We start from the raw sequence: 12,544 nt of genomic DNA, 5'->3' as shown, positions 1-12,544 counted from the left end.
ATCTGGTACTTATGACAGTCAGAATAAGATAATTTCCCCAGAACTAAAGGGGAGTATGATATTCATTGCCAGGGCTGCAGCCTGCCACGAGAGCCCCTGCTGATTGAGGGCAAGCTGCTCCTTGTAGGTAGTTTCCAGGATTCCCAGGAACTTAGCAACTGAGTTTAGCATTGCCCTGGCATGAAGAACAAGGTGCAATCCCCTAAGTATCCTATGGGGCAGCCTTCCCTGGAACAGAGGCATGGACTTGCTCAAGGTGCAGCTCCCAGTTTTTCCACTCACAGCCAGGAATTCCCAAGATCCACATTAAAAAAAAAAAAAAAAAAGAGGTCACCTGACTCCATTAACGTATCAGCCCACAATCTTATGTAACTATTTCATGAGTTTTTGGGGGGCAGGGACTAAGTCTGGTTCACTTAGCATTGTGCCTGGCCCGTCATAACTGCTTGGTGTACATTTCTGAATATACTACATACTCTTAAATTATGGTCAGACTGTTGCCTTCAGTTTTTCTCATTCCTGAAAATATACATTGCCACCACTCATTCCTAAGCCAGAGCACATACACCAACAGGGGTCCAAGGACTCTACTCTCTTGAGACTCTTCAATAGAGAAGGTTGTGGGGGGTCTCTGAAGCAGTATGTACTCAAAATAGAGTCTGGCATGGCTAGGTATTCCCCCAGCTTTCAGTGTCTACAGAGAGAATGGAGATGGCAATTGTTTGTCTGCCCTGATCAATACCTCAGAAGGAAGAGGACAGATTTTGGATATGAAAGAAATGAAGATCAACTCTGCAAATGACACAGAAATGCCATGTGAAAGCTAATGATGCTGGCCACATGTAGACACACACACACACACACACACACACACACACACACACACACACACACACACACACACTCCATGGGTATGCTGAAGAAATGGTCCACAGGAAACAATCCATGATCTGAGTAGACCTATAGAGTGTTGCTTTCTCCCATGGCCTCCTACAGGTCTGACTACCAGAGAGTAGAAGCCAGAGGTGAAGATTCAAGTACCTGCCATGCCATCATCTCAGGTCAACTTTGGGAAAAAAAAAATCATTGGCTAACAATGAACTGTCTTTATGGTCTGAAAAGCATGGGAACTTCCAAGTGTATCAGCCTTCTAACTTGAGCTTTAATGAAAACTGGGATAGGAGAGGACTCAGGAGCCCATTCAACTCTCCTCTCCAAGCTGTGTGAGTCACGTATGCCTCTGAGTTTCAGCTTCCACAAGACCTAAATCATACTGCCTGGCATGCAGCAGATTATGAGCCAAAATTAGATTTTTGCCTAGTCTGTTAACTCACAGTAGATAGAACTCTTGATCATGATTAGACAAGCAGCCCACAGACCATTAGATAAGCCTATGTTTGATTCAACTCTGCTGTTGATCTTGTCTCCTTTAAGGTGTCCTGGTCAATGAAATCCTCAAGAACATGAAGACTGCCACTCAGCCACACAAGTCCAGAAAATTTGTCATGTACTCTGCAGTAAGTACCTCGGTGTTCATTTAGCATAGACACATCCAAGTGTATGACCTCATTGTCTTCATGTCCCCATCACCCAGAGAATGGTAGGAACCTGCACAAAGCTTCTAGAACTAAATACATCATTCCACCCTTGAGGAATTTACAACATAATACTAAGACCAACAGCAAGACAGGCATACACACCAGACAATGCAGCATGAAATCCACTAGAAGCAAGTGCCTTTGCACCTCCAAAGAGGCAGCCAGCCATCCTTCTGCTGCAGGAGCTGCAGAAAAGAGGCATCAGGTCTCCTGAATACGGCAGCCCACTGAGTCATTGAGAGGAAGCGGGTAGTAAGTGGTTCCTCACTGGTGTGTAGGGCTCATGAAAAGAACTGCTAAAACAGTGACTAGCTAGGGACATTTTTGTGGAGACTCTGGTATCAAAGTAACAGATAACTGGTCTACTTGATATAGAATCTTGTAGCTACATACAACTGTTTAAATTTAAATCAGTTATAGTTACATAGAACAAAACCTCAGGCTAGATATGATAGTTCATGTATGCAACCCCAGCATTCACCCAGAAGGTTGGGACAGGAACATTGCTATGAGTCCAAGGCAAGTCTGCATAGAACAGTAGTCCTCAATCTGTGGGTGGCAACTCCTTCAGGGGTTGAAGGACCCTTTCACGGGGGTTGCATATTAGATATCCTTCATATCAGATATCTACATTACAATACATTACAATTCATAACAGTAGCAAAATTACAGCTATGAAGTAATAATGAGATGATTTTATGGTTGGAGGTCACCACAACCTGAGGAATTGTATTAAAGGGTTGCAGCATTAAGAAGGTTAAGAACCACTGACATAGAGAATTCCAAGTTAGTCTGGGTTATATAGTAAAACCCTATCTCAAAAAAAGGGGGGGCGGGAGGGGAGGAAAGAAAAGAGAAGAGAAGGAAAAAAGAAAAGGAAGAAGTAAAGAAAGACAGCTTAAGTGCCTCAATTGCACTGTCCACATTTGTGCTGTTCATGCAGCCATGCAACCATACAACCATGCAACCATGCAGCCAGCATCCCTTGGGCTGCACAGCATAGACACAGAGCTTTCTCATCATCACCATTTTGTTAGGCAATCCTCAAACAATGCAGACTGTCTGAGCTAGAAGGCTCTGAAAGGTCATCTTGTCCTACATGCCTGTTGTGGTAATGTGTGAAAAGACCCCAAAGGTGTTCACACAGGGAAGTCAGTAGCAGGGAGGTAAAATGGGGGCATCACTCTGGGAATGCATCCTCCTGTAGATGACCGGAAGCTGGGAATGGGCTGTAGTGTAGAAGCCTGGTGTATGTTGAGGGGAAATGAGGGTGCACATAAAACTGGGGTGGCAGCAGGAGAGGTAAGCGTTTCTTAGCTATGAGGAAAGCTATGGTTTGGTTGGAGAAAGGGAAAGAAGTGCCTGAAGACGTTGGGGCAGGGGTTGTTACCAGCATGCACTCCAAATGGAAAGACTTGAGAAACAGCCCATGGAGGCAGATGAGGGAAGTGCTTCTGAGAGAGAAGTGGGCCTGGGCTTAGATGATACTGTCGATTCCTTAAGGTTTCTAAATGAGGTTCCAGTCCTGACTTGTGTGAATTCTAGAAAGTCTTGGCTTTAACTGGATTGCTTCTAACTCCTTTTGAATATGTGTGCACAGCCATACAACTTAGGCATCTAGATATATGCAACAAATTTGTGTGTGTGTGTGTGTGTGTGTGTGTGTGTGTGTGTGTGTGTGTGTGTGTGCGCGCGTGTGTGTTTCCCCAAATACTAGGGATTGAAATCAGGGATTTGTGCACTCTACAGACTGAGGTATAGCCCCAGCCCCAGGCAGTCAAATGCTCTTCCATTTTATACATATGAAAGATACAGGTTACCAAAGGTTAGACCACTTATCCATGCCAAGAGTGGAACTAAAAACCACTCTGAGGTAAAAAACTATTGCATTAATCATTTAACATTTTAATCTTAACACTCTCCACTTCCCTACATCTTTAACCTCCCTAAACATCCCTGGTATCAGATACTCTTCTACAACTTTAAAAATCAAAGATGTTGCAATTCTGTGGAAAATGCAACTTAGCATTCATGTGTTCCAGACTTTTTAAATATACTGAAAACCACTATAGCATGCAGAAGGGAAAGAGGCCTCCACAGGCATGGAACTTAAAATCAGAAGATTTGCTTCACATTTATCCTATTTATGATTATATGAAATTAAGCAAGGTACCTAATTTCTCTGGATATCAGTTTCTTCATCTTTTAAATGAAAACAATGTGAGTCAATCTTATTGCCCAGATACTCAAGAGAAATTCATTCTTTCCCCTTCTTACATATTTTGGCACTGAGAGTATGGAACCATCACTGTATCCTACATGTGCTGAAGTTTGATATGTGTGACTCTGAATCAGGAAGCAAACAGCAAAATGATTTGTTTCTAATCTCTGTAGCACGACACTACTGTGAGTGGCCTGCAGACGGCGCTAGATGTTTATAATGGACTTCTACCACCCTATGCTTCTTGCCACATAATGGAATTGTACCAAGAAGAGGGGTAAGTGTCTGCTTTGATATTATTAGTTTGGGTTTGTTTGTTTGGGTTTGAGCAGGGTCCTACTAAGTAACCTTGGCTGCCCTGGAACTCATTATGCAGACCAGGCTGTCTGGAACTCATAGAGATTTAAAAAAAAATTTTATTAATCCTTTGAGAATTTCATACATGCATTCACTGTATTTTGAACGTATTCACCTCCATCCTCCCCTGAACTACTCCTGCATCCTCCTCACCACCACCACCCCACATACACTTTCCCAACTTCATGTCCTTTATATGTTACCCTACTAAGTCCAATTTGTGGCAATTTGTGATGCCCATATATTCATGGGTATGGAGCTATCCATGGAGAATGGTCAACCTCCAAGGACCCTCTAAAGTAAACTAACTTTGCCTCTTCTACTGGCCATCAACCCTCTCTAGCTCCTCAGCTGGGAGTTTCATTCTTGTTTTGTTTGTCTAGATAGAGTTTCATTATGTAGCTGGGGTCAGCCTTGAACTCAGTTTGTAGCTCAAGCTGGCCTTGATCCTCCTCCCATATCTCTCTTCAAAGTGCTAGAGTTACAGCAATGGGCTTCTATGCCAGCCTGATAATATCTGTTGTTGACTTAAGGCCCATTGTGTCAGTCTACACTTGGTTTGGTTTTATAGTCAGAGGGAAGGAATAGGGATAACAGGACTTTGGCTCTTCCGATTCCATGGGCCTTTTATTGGGAAATAATGTACACACAGTAGATGGATTGAGAGAACCATCCCAACTGAAGGAAATGACATTTTTTAAATGAAGGCAATATTAAAGAGAAGGCAGACATTACATTTTCTTCCCTTGGGGGAAAAAAACTGTCAGGTACAAGACGCCAAGAAGGAAATAAAGATGCTTGATGTAAAATATCTTTTAATTAAACAGTCCAACCTGTCACACAGCTCCTGGTGACTCATATCCACCATCCAATAGTCAAAGTACAATTGCTGAATGGTACTTACCCCCTTATGGCCTGGTGTGACTCTCCACTGATGCCTAGCTTGACTCCTGGAAGAAAAAAAGGACAAAGAAAAAGTCAGGTTACAGACATCAAATGTCCTAGTTTACCTAGAACTGAAGGACTTCAGGAACAACGAGTTTTACTTTTCAAATGGGGAATCTCTAGGAAAAATCAGAAAAAAGGTGGTTACCATAAACAAATGTATTAGTTACTTTGCTTTGATAAAATACCACGACCAAGGCAACTTATAGAAGGTCAGGTTTATTGAGAGCTTACCATTCCAGAGAGATAAGAGTTCATCGCCATCATGGCAGGGAGCATCATAGCACGCAGGCAGGCATGGCCCTGCAGCAGCAGCTGAGAGCTCACACCTTAATCCACAAACAAGAAGCAGAGAGCTAGCTCTTAAAATGGCACAAGTGTCTCCCTGGAGCAATGGGCAGATATTAAGCATTTGTTAAAAATCTGTAGGAACGACTGTTAGTGTTAATGATGTGCTCTTTAACTTCTCCTTGTAAGCACTCCTTCTGATGCCCATTTTCCAATGGACATTGAAGGGTGGGGCATTTTAACGCCTTAACTGGCAGCTGTTGCACTCTCCCTTGCTACCCTGGCCGTATTGAGCAAAATAATAATAATAATAATAATAATAATAATAATAATAATATCAAACAGCTAGCTTGCTGGACTACCATTATGCCAGCATCAGACATTTTGAACATTCTATGAATGCCTTGAAATACACCAGCTCCTGAGGTGCAATACCAGCAAAGACTGTTTCACATAGTTTATAACAGACATTTTGCTAACACAAGGCTTGGTGAACTCTGGATGGCTTTGCAACCATTTCAAGCTAGGCCAAAGGCAGAGCACTTCCCTTGGTGGCATAGCAAAGTGACTGTTGTAACTGACAAGACTCATTGATGAAACACAAACTCTCATTTTTACATGAGGTGTGTGCTCTGATTGGCACAAATCCAAGCCTTCATTTGCATATGAGATATGCTGTGATTAGTCCATCCATCTCTTCTCTTGATATATTTGCAGGCTGTTCAGAGTCTCTTAGCAGGGAGACACTGTAAGGAAGTAGAACATCATTAAGACTTCATCCTCAGCCAATATCTCCACTACTTACAAAGAGAATGGGTCCTGCACGGTCAGGAGAGGATAGACACTCTCTTTCCTGAACCTCTCACTGGGCACCAGGCATGAAAAAGTGGAACTAAAATGTCAACTTAGCTACTCTTGCTTTCAAGCACCTCACATCTGTCCATGAAGAGAAGAGCCCAGAATGGAAACTAGCAAACAGATCAGAGCATGATAATAAGAGGCCTGGAAACAAGAAATGTTCTCTCAATAACACAAGAGTTTGAAGGCCAACTCTGGGCATACAGCTAAAATCCTGGCATCAGCTCTAGAGTAGTCTGTTTCTTCAGAGATGAGAGGATTTATCAATTTCTCCAGGCCTCTCTCCTCTCTGATATCTGCACCACAGCTCCGAGCTTGCTTTATGAGGGTGTACAGTCCTAAACTTGTTTTATTGAGATGTGCAGTCCCAAACTTGCTTTACTGGAGTATGCAGTCCTAGCTTGCTTATTGAGGTATGCAGTCCTAAACTTGCTTTACTGGGGTATGTAGCCATAAACTTTATTGGGGTGCTATAGTATGTTCTCAGTGGATCACTTTCTCTCACAGCCTCAATCAAGTCCCTGTTACTAACCAAGTCTAGGGTTCTTTTCCACCAAAAGACTTGAACACTCACAAACTTTATCAAAGGGTCACATACACATACCAACCTGGTATAGTATAGTAATTTACTATATTAAATTACTGTATTCTTCCATGTTCACATTTCATGCCACAATTTTATCCATTTTTCTGTGCCTTTAGTTTGTATTTCCACCACCAGATCCAATTTAGAAACTATTCTGCAGATATATTAATTCATAAAATTAACTTTTCCATCTGCATCAGTGAACCTCAGGTTCTCAGAGGCTTCACACAATGAAAAGTAATCTCTTGTGTATCTAACACTCCAGTGCAGGGGATAGTTGGTCATTAGGTCAAGGCGGGTGTTCCTTGATGTGATGTCATAGGATGACAATCAGGCACTGGGGATTTGGCCTTCATCTTTGAGAGCTGCCCACCTGCAGCTTGTACAAAGGAATTAGTAAGTGGAAAGGGTAAGTAGTTTCTCAAGTACCTCAGCCCCAAAGAAACGTGGCCTTTTTGTTCATACTTTACTGCTTAAAAATGACACACTTGATCCCACTGAGGTACAAAGAAGTCTGAGAAATTAAATCATTTCTGAGCCATAATTCTAGTCTTTGGAAAGATAATCATGATTTTTGGTAGACCATTGGTCCTCAAGGACTATTGGTGGAAGTATTAAGGCAACGGAGAGGGGGCTGCATCAAGGAACTGAGACCAGACTCAGTTGCTCCCTTTCTTCGGGAATAGAACTGCAGAGGTGCTCTGGGTTTTATGGAACTCTGCAGGTGGGTTTAGGTGCCAGCCAGTCAGGGTGGAGGAAGCAAAGGAAGGGAAGAAACAGTACTGGGAGGTTAAGGGATGAATGGGTAAGTGTTTGGTCCCCAGGAGGGCAGGGGATTTTAAAAGAGACAGGAAAGAAGAGACAGGGAAGTGTGGTAAGTGTGCAAAGTGTGCCACAGCAGCCACAGAGGAGGCTGAGGGTGGAAGCTACCCAGGCCTTTGGAATTTGCCCCATGTTGGGCACCGGATATTGGTAGGAGTATTAAGGCAACTCTACATTAAAGGGAGGTTTATTTTGTGGGGTAACTTACAAGTAAAGGGATAGGTTACAGGGTCTGGGAAAGGTGTAGTGCAGTCCAGTGGTATTCTCTGGAGAACTCTGCTCAGTCTACCTCCAGCATCCAGGGTCCAGGAGCACATCTGGATCTCAGGTCTTAAGGAGTCCTGTCTTGGCCCTGCCTTGTAGGCGTGACAGTTAGCGGAAACCTCAATGGAGGTAGTACTTCCAGGTCAAAGCTGGAACATCTACCCACTACATCCAACACTTGAGAAAAAAAAAAAGAGCTGCTGTTACTAAAAAAGTCACTCCAAGATATAAGTACTAATTCACTCCATATTAGGGAGTTTTAAAAAACATATCTTAAGGGATGAGAAGATAGCTTAATGGATACAGAGGACATGAATTCAGATCCCCAGCACCCATATAAAAACTCTGTGTGTGTGTGTGTGTGTGTGTGTGTGTGTGTGTGTGTGTGTGTGTGTGTTTACAACCCCAGTGCCGGGAGTCAAAGGCAGGCAGACCCTGGCAATCAAAAGCCAGCCAGTGCAGCCAAAACAACAAGCTCCACATCCATCGATGGAGAGCCTGTCTCCAAATTAAAGGGGAAAGCAATGGAGGAAGATACCTGACATCACCCTCTGATCTCCACCCATGAGCACATAGGTGTGCGCACATACATATATGTGTATACACACACATATACACACAAAAACATATCTCATAAATGAATATTTGCAGTCACTATGTTCCCTCTTTAAAGTGATATTTTAAAGACTTGCTTATAACAACATCTTCAGGTTGAAATGTGAGGTCATTATAATGAGACAGATCATTAAATCTCACTTGAATTTCTCTCCTGGCTCTTTTATTGGTGAGTGACTTCCACAAACAGGTTGGTGTGGGCCATTCAACCTTCCGGGAGTGAGTTTCGGGGGAGTCCTACCTACCTAGAATGACTCAGGAATTGAACGCACATCATTTTCTTCTGAGAGAACATTCTCTGAAGTGTTGGCATAGCCCCAATTATCTTACATTCACTTCTGTGTTTACTGCTGAAGAAGAGGAGAGATACATTTAAGACAAAGAGTGAAAGAATCCCTGAGAGGAGAGAAAAAAGAAAGGAATGAATGAGAAGCATCGAAGGGACAGACACTATGAGAAGGCAGACCCAACATCTCAGTAGATCCTCACATTTCCCCCTTTAGAAATCAGTACTACTTTATCCAGGTCTATAGTTTGCTATTAACAGGAACTGGAAAGCAAAAACTTCTCTTGTTTACAAAGATAAACTAATGTCTCCTTACCCAGAGATCAAATGGGAACACGGAAGATAAAAGCCCCTCCCCTTCTCCCCTGCGCTGACCTTTGTCCTCTTAGCACATGGTTCTCAACCTTCCTAATGCTGCCACCCTTTAATACAGACCCTCATGTTGTGGTGACCCCCAACCATAAAATTATTTTGATTTCTACTTCAGAACTGTAATTTTGCTACTGTTACAAATCATAATGTAAATATTTGTGCTTTCTGATGGTCTTAGGGGACCCCTGTGAAAGGGTCATTCAACCCCCAAAGGGGTCATGATCAACAGGTTGAGAACCACTGTCTTAAGATGAGGTATCTGACTTAGGACCCTATATGTGGCCAGTTTAGTACGAGACCTAAGAAATTAGGACAGTCCATTCCCACAATACAAAAATGAAGAAAGCTACACCAAGGATTAAGTGTCTGTATTCAACAGGAATCAGGGGGTACCCATAAAATAAAATAAAATAAGAGCTTATGAGAGGTCTCTGTAGTTAAGAGCACATACAGCTTTCACAGAAGACACAAGTTTGGTTCTCAGCACTCACATCAGGCAGCCCACAATTGCCTGAAATTTCAGCTCCAGATCTGATCCTTCTTTCCTCCATGGGTACCCACAAAACACATGGCATACACTCATAGGCATACACATACATAAAAATAAAATGTCTTAAAAAATAGTAACTCCTCATTCTTACTCAAAGTCACACCCAGCTCTGCTAATCATCTTGTCTAATGAAGGGTGCTGGTCTCCACTCTTCCTGCCCGGTTCATCTAACAAACCGGCCCTCCCAACTCCACCAGTCCTTAGGGAAATGTTACAATAGCATGGAAAAAAATCCAGAGGACAGCTTAGCATTGCAGAACTAACAGCTCTGTCCTCTGCCTGTCGCATCAGGGAACACTTTGTGGAGATGTACTATCGGAATGAGACCCAGCACGAGCCCTACCCACTTACGCTGCCGGGCTGCACCCACAGCTGCCCTCTGGAGAAGTTTGCAGAGCTACTGGACCCCGTGATCCCCGAGGACTGGGCCACGGAGTGTATGGGAGCAAGCAATCACCAAGGTACTGGAGACATTTCGGGTTCGTGAGCTCGCAGGGCTCAGCAGGAAGTGCAGGGTGCTTTCTCAAGCAACCAGGGTTTCCAGAAAGTTCTTTGGCCATTATCCCCAGCTTGGAAGGAAATGTTTGGATTGATAACTTTGAGCAACTCCTAGCTCTCTATCTAGGCTTAATGCTTAACTTGGTTGGTCTTTCTTTCAGTGTTGCTGTGAAAGAAAACCAGGTCCCAATGTAATCAGGAGTAAGAGTTAGGTCCAAGTTGTGGGGCTGCCATGGGCGCCGTGATTAGCCCAAAGAACTCTACTGTTGAAGGACTCCCAGGTTTTGCTTGAGCGGGATGGAATAAGGCTGCACTGAAAATATCTGAAGTAAAACGAGTTTCAAACAAAGCCCACGAGTTAGTGTACAAGCCAGAAAAAGAAGCCGCTAACCCTAGGCTAATGTGCAAAGGACTGATTTACCCGACAACGGCTGCGCTCATCGGTTCCTGCCTTCTCTCAAAGGCAGGCAAAATGATGAGACAGGAGAAACACCTGGCAGAGTTTTCCAGACCCCGCGTGATCAGATTTTATATGTATGTTAAAAACACTGGGTAGCAGAACTGAAAAATAAAAACCTCATTGTGTCCATTCACGCTCCTTTCAAAGAAACTTTCTCTCCAGAAAGCTCCATATATGGTGTCCATACAGCAGCTCCCAGAAGGTACTTTGTAACCAATAAATAACCAGACAAGGGCAAGATAATCAGAAACAGCACCTCAGAGGTGAGAGGGCTCCACCAAGCGTCCCCCAAAACTCCAGTGCTAAGAGATGCAGAACCTAAAGCTGATTCATAAGAGGAGATAAAAGAATACACACACACACACACACACACACACACACACACACACACACACACACACACCACACCACACACACACACACCACACCACACACACACCACACCACACACACACACACACACACGCACGCACGCACGTCACGCACGTCACGCATGCACGCACGCCACTAAAACAAAAATGAGACTATTAGAGAAGCCTCCAAGTCCAAAACTTATTGGAACATTGAGTGTGACTACAAAATCTGCTCAGAGGACAACGGAGTGTTGGAGGCTTTGATTCTGGTACCTTCCGAAGCCCTAAGTGAAGTGCCTGGTCTACTACCACTGCTCCCTGTGCGAGAAGAAACTGTGCCTGGAGGGCCATGTAGAGCCTTGATTGGCCACGCAGCAGAACAGAGCTTTACTTCTCAGATCAATAAAGATGAGAAGCCTGCTGGACGTGGCCTCCACTGGAAGCCAGGATCTACATCAAGGCCGCCCTCTCTGGGGTTGGTTATGGAATGAATAACCCAAGACATGGGTTGACAAGCTTCTTGGTATTACTTTCCCTCATGTAAATATGTGCTGTTGGGGCCATGCAGCATCTCCACCTGTGAATGTCTTCTAGTAGTGAGGAAAGTGGTGGATAAAGTCATTATTATTAGGAAGTTCAAAGGAATTACTTTAATAATGAACTTTGAAAAGCTTGTGTGTGTGTGTGTGTGTGTGTGTGTGTGTGTGTGTGTGTGTGTGTTTACCTGGGGGGTGTTCTAATATAACAGGAGTGAGTGTATTAAGATAATACAAAATTATTCAACTGACTTAAATTAATTTTTACATTAAAACATAGTTTGAATTACTTGAGATAAAGGGTAAGCAGTGGGTAGCTAGTTCTGTCTCATCTACTCAGTATAGAACTTAGCAGGAAAACATCCTTAGAAAGTTTACAATATGTTACAGAAATGGTATGTCTTACTCGGAACAAGGGCATGTTTTGTAACTATATGGGTTACGGTGGGAACAAGAATTATAGGATACAAGAAATATAAGATAACATATCAGTTCTACAAAGCAAGAATTTTGTCTGTTGCATCCTCAGTACCTCAGAGAGCTGGTAGAGGGCATTGTTTGGTGTTCAATAAATATTTTCTGACTGGTGTATAATTAGTTATCTTTCCTCCTGAACCCCTTCTTATCTTGATTAGACACAATACCCAGCAGTCAGGGAGTCATGTTTAGCCCACTCTGAGATTTATTCCCCAGCCAGCTTGTCTTTTGTTAAACCTCTCTGCAGCATGTCTGCAGAATTTTCCCCTCAAAACAGCACCACTGGCAATCCTGAACTCAAGTGCAGAGAAATGTGATTAAGCAGCAGAGTCTATCAACCAGAAGAAAATGTAATGGCTGCCATGCTGCAGCATCCCGTGCAGATACATCCCGTGCAAGGGTACAATGTGTGTGTCTCTTCTGGCACTGACTTCCACAACTTCTCTTTGGTAGCTTGA

General features: G+C 43.3%; 1 protein-coding gene across 1 annotated transcript in view; it reads left to right on the top strand.

Moving 5' to 3' along the window:
• Positions 1-12,544, top strand: part of Acp3 (acid phosphatase 3) — a 46,823-nt gene that overhangs the window by 26,529 nt on the left and 7,750 nt on the right. Inside the window, exons 8-10 of the mRNA XM_052718897.1 lie at positions 1,435-1,517; positions 3,993-4,096; positions 10,054-10,223. Of these exons, the coding sequence (XP_052574857.1) occupies positions 1,435-1,517; positions 3,993-4,096; positions 10,054-10,223 (357 nt within the window). The remainder of the gene's footprint in view (positions 1-1,434; positions 1,518-3,992; positions 4,097-10,053; positions 10,224-12,544) is intronic.

This window comes from Peromyscus californicus, unplaced genomic scaffold (assembly GCF_007827085.1).
Source record: "Peromyscus californicus insignis strain IS unplaced genomic scaffold, ASM782708v3 Scaffold_11__1_contigs__length_118956290, whole genome shotgun sequence".
Classification (NCBI taxonomy): Eukaryota; Metazoa; Chordata; class Mammalia; order Rodentia; family Cricetidae; genus Peromyscus; species Peromyscus californicus.
Note: the sequence above shows the minus strand (reverse complement) of the source record. Positions and strands in the feature narration are given on the sequence as shown.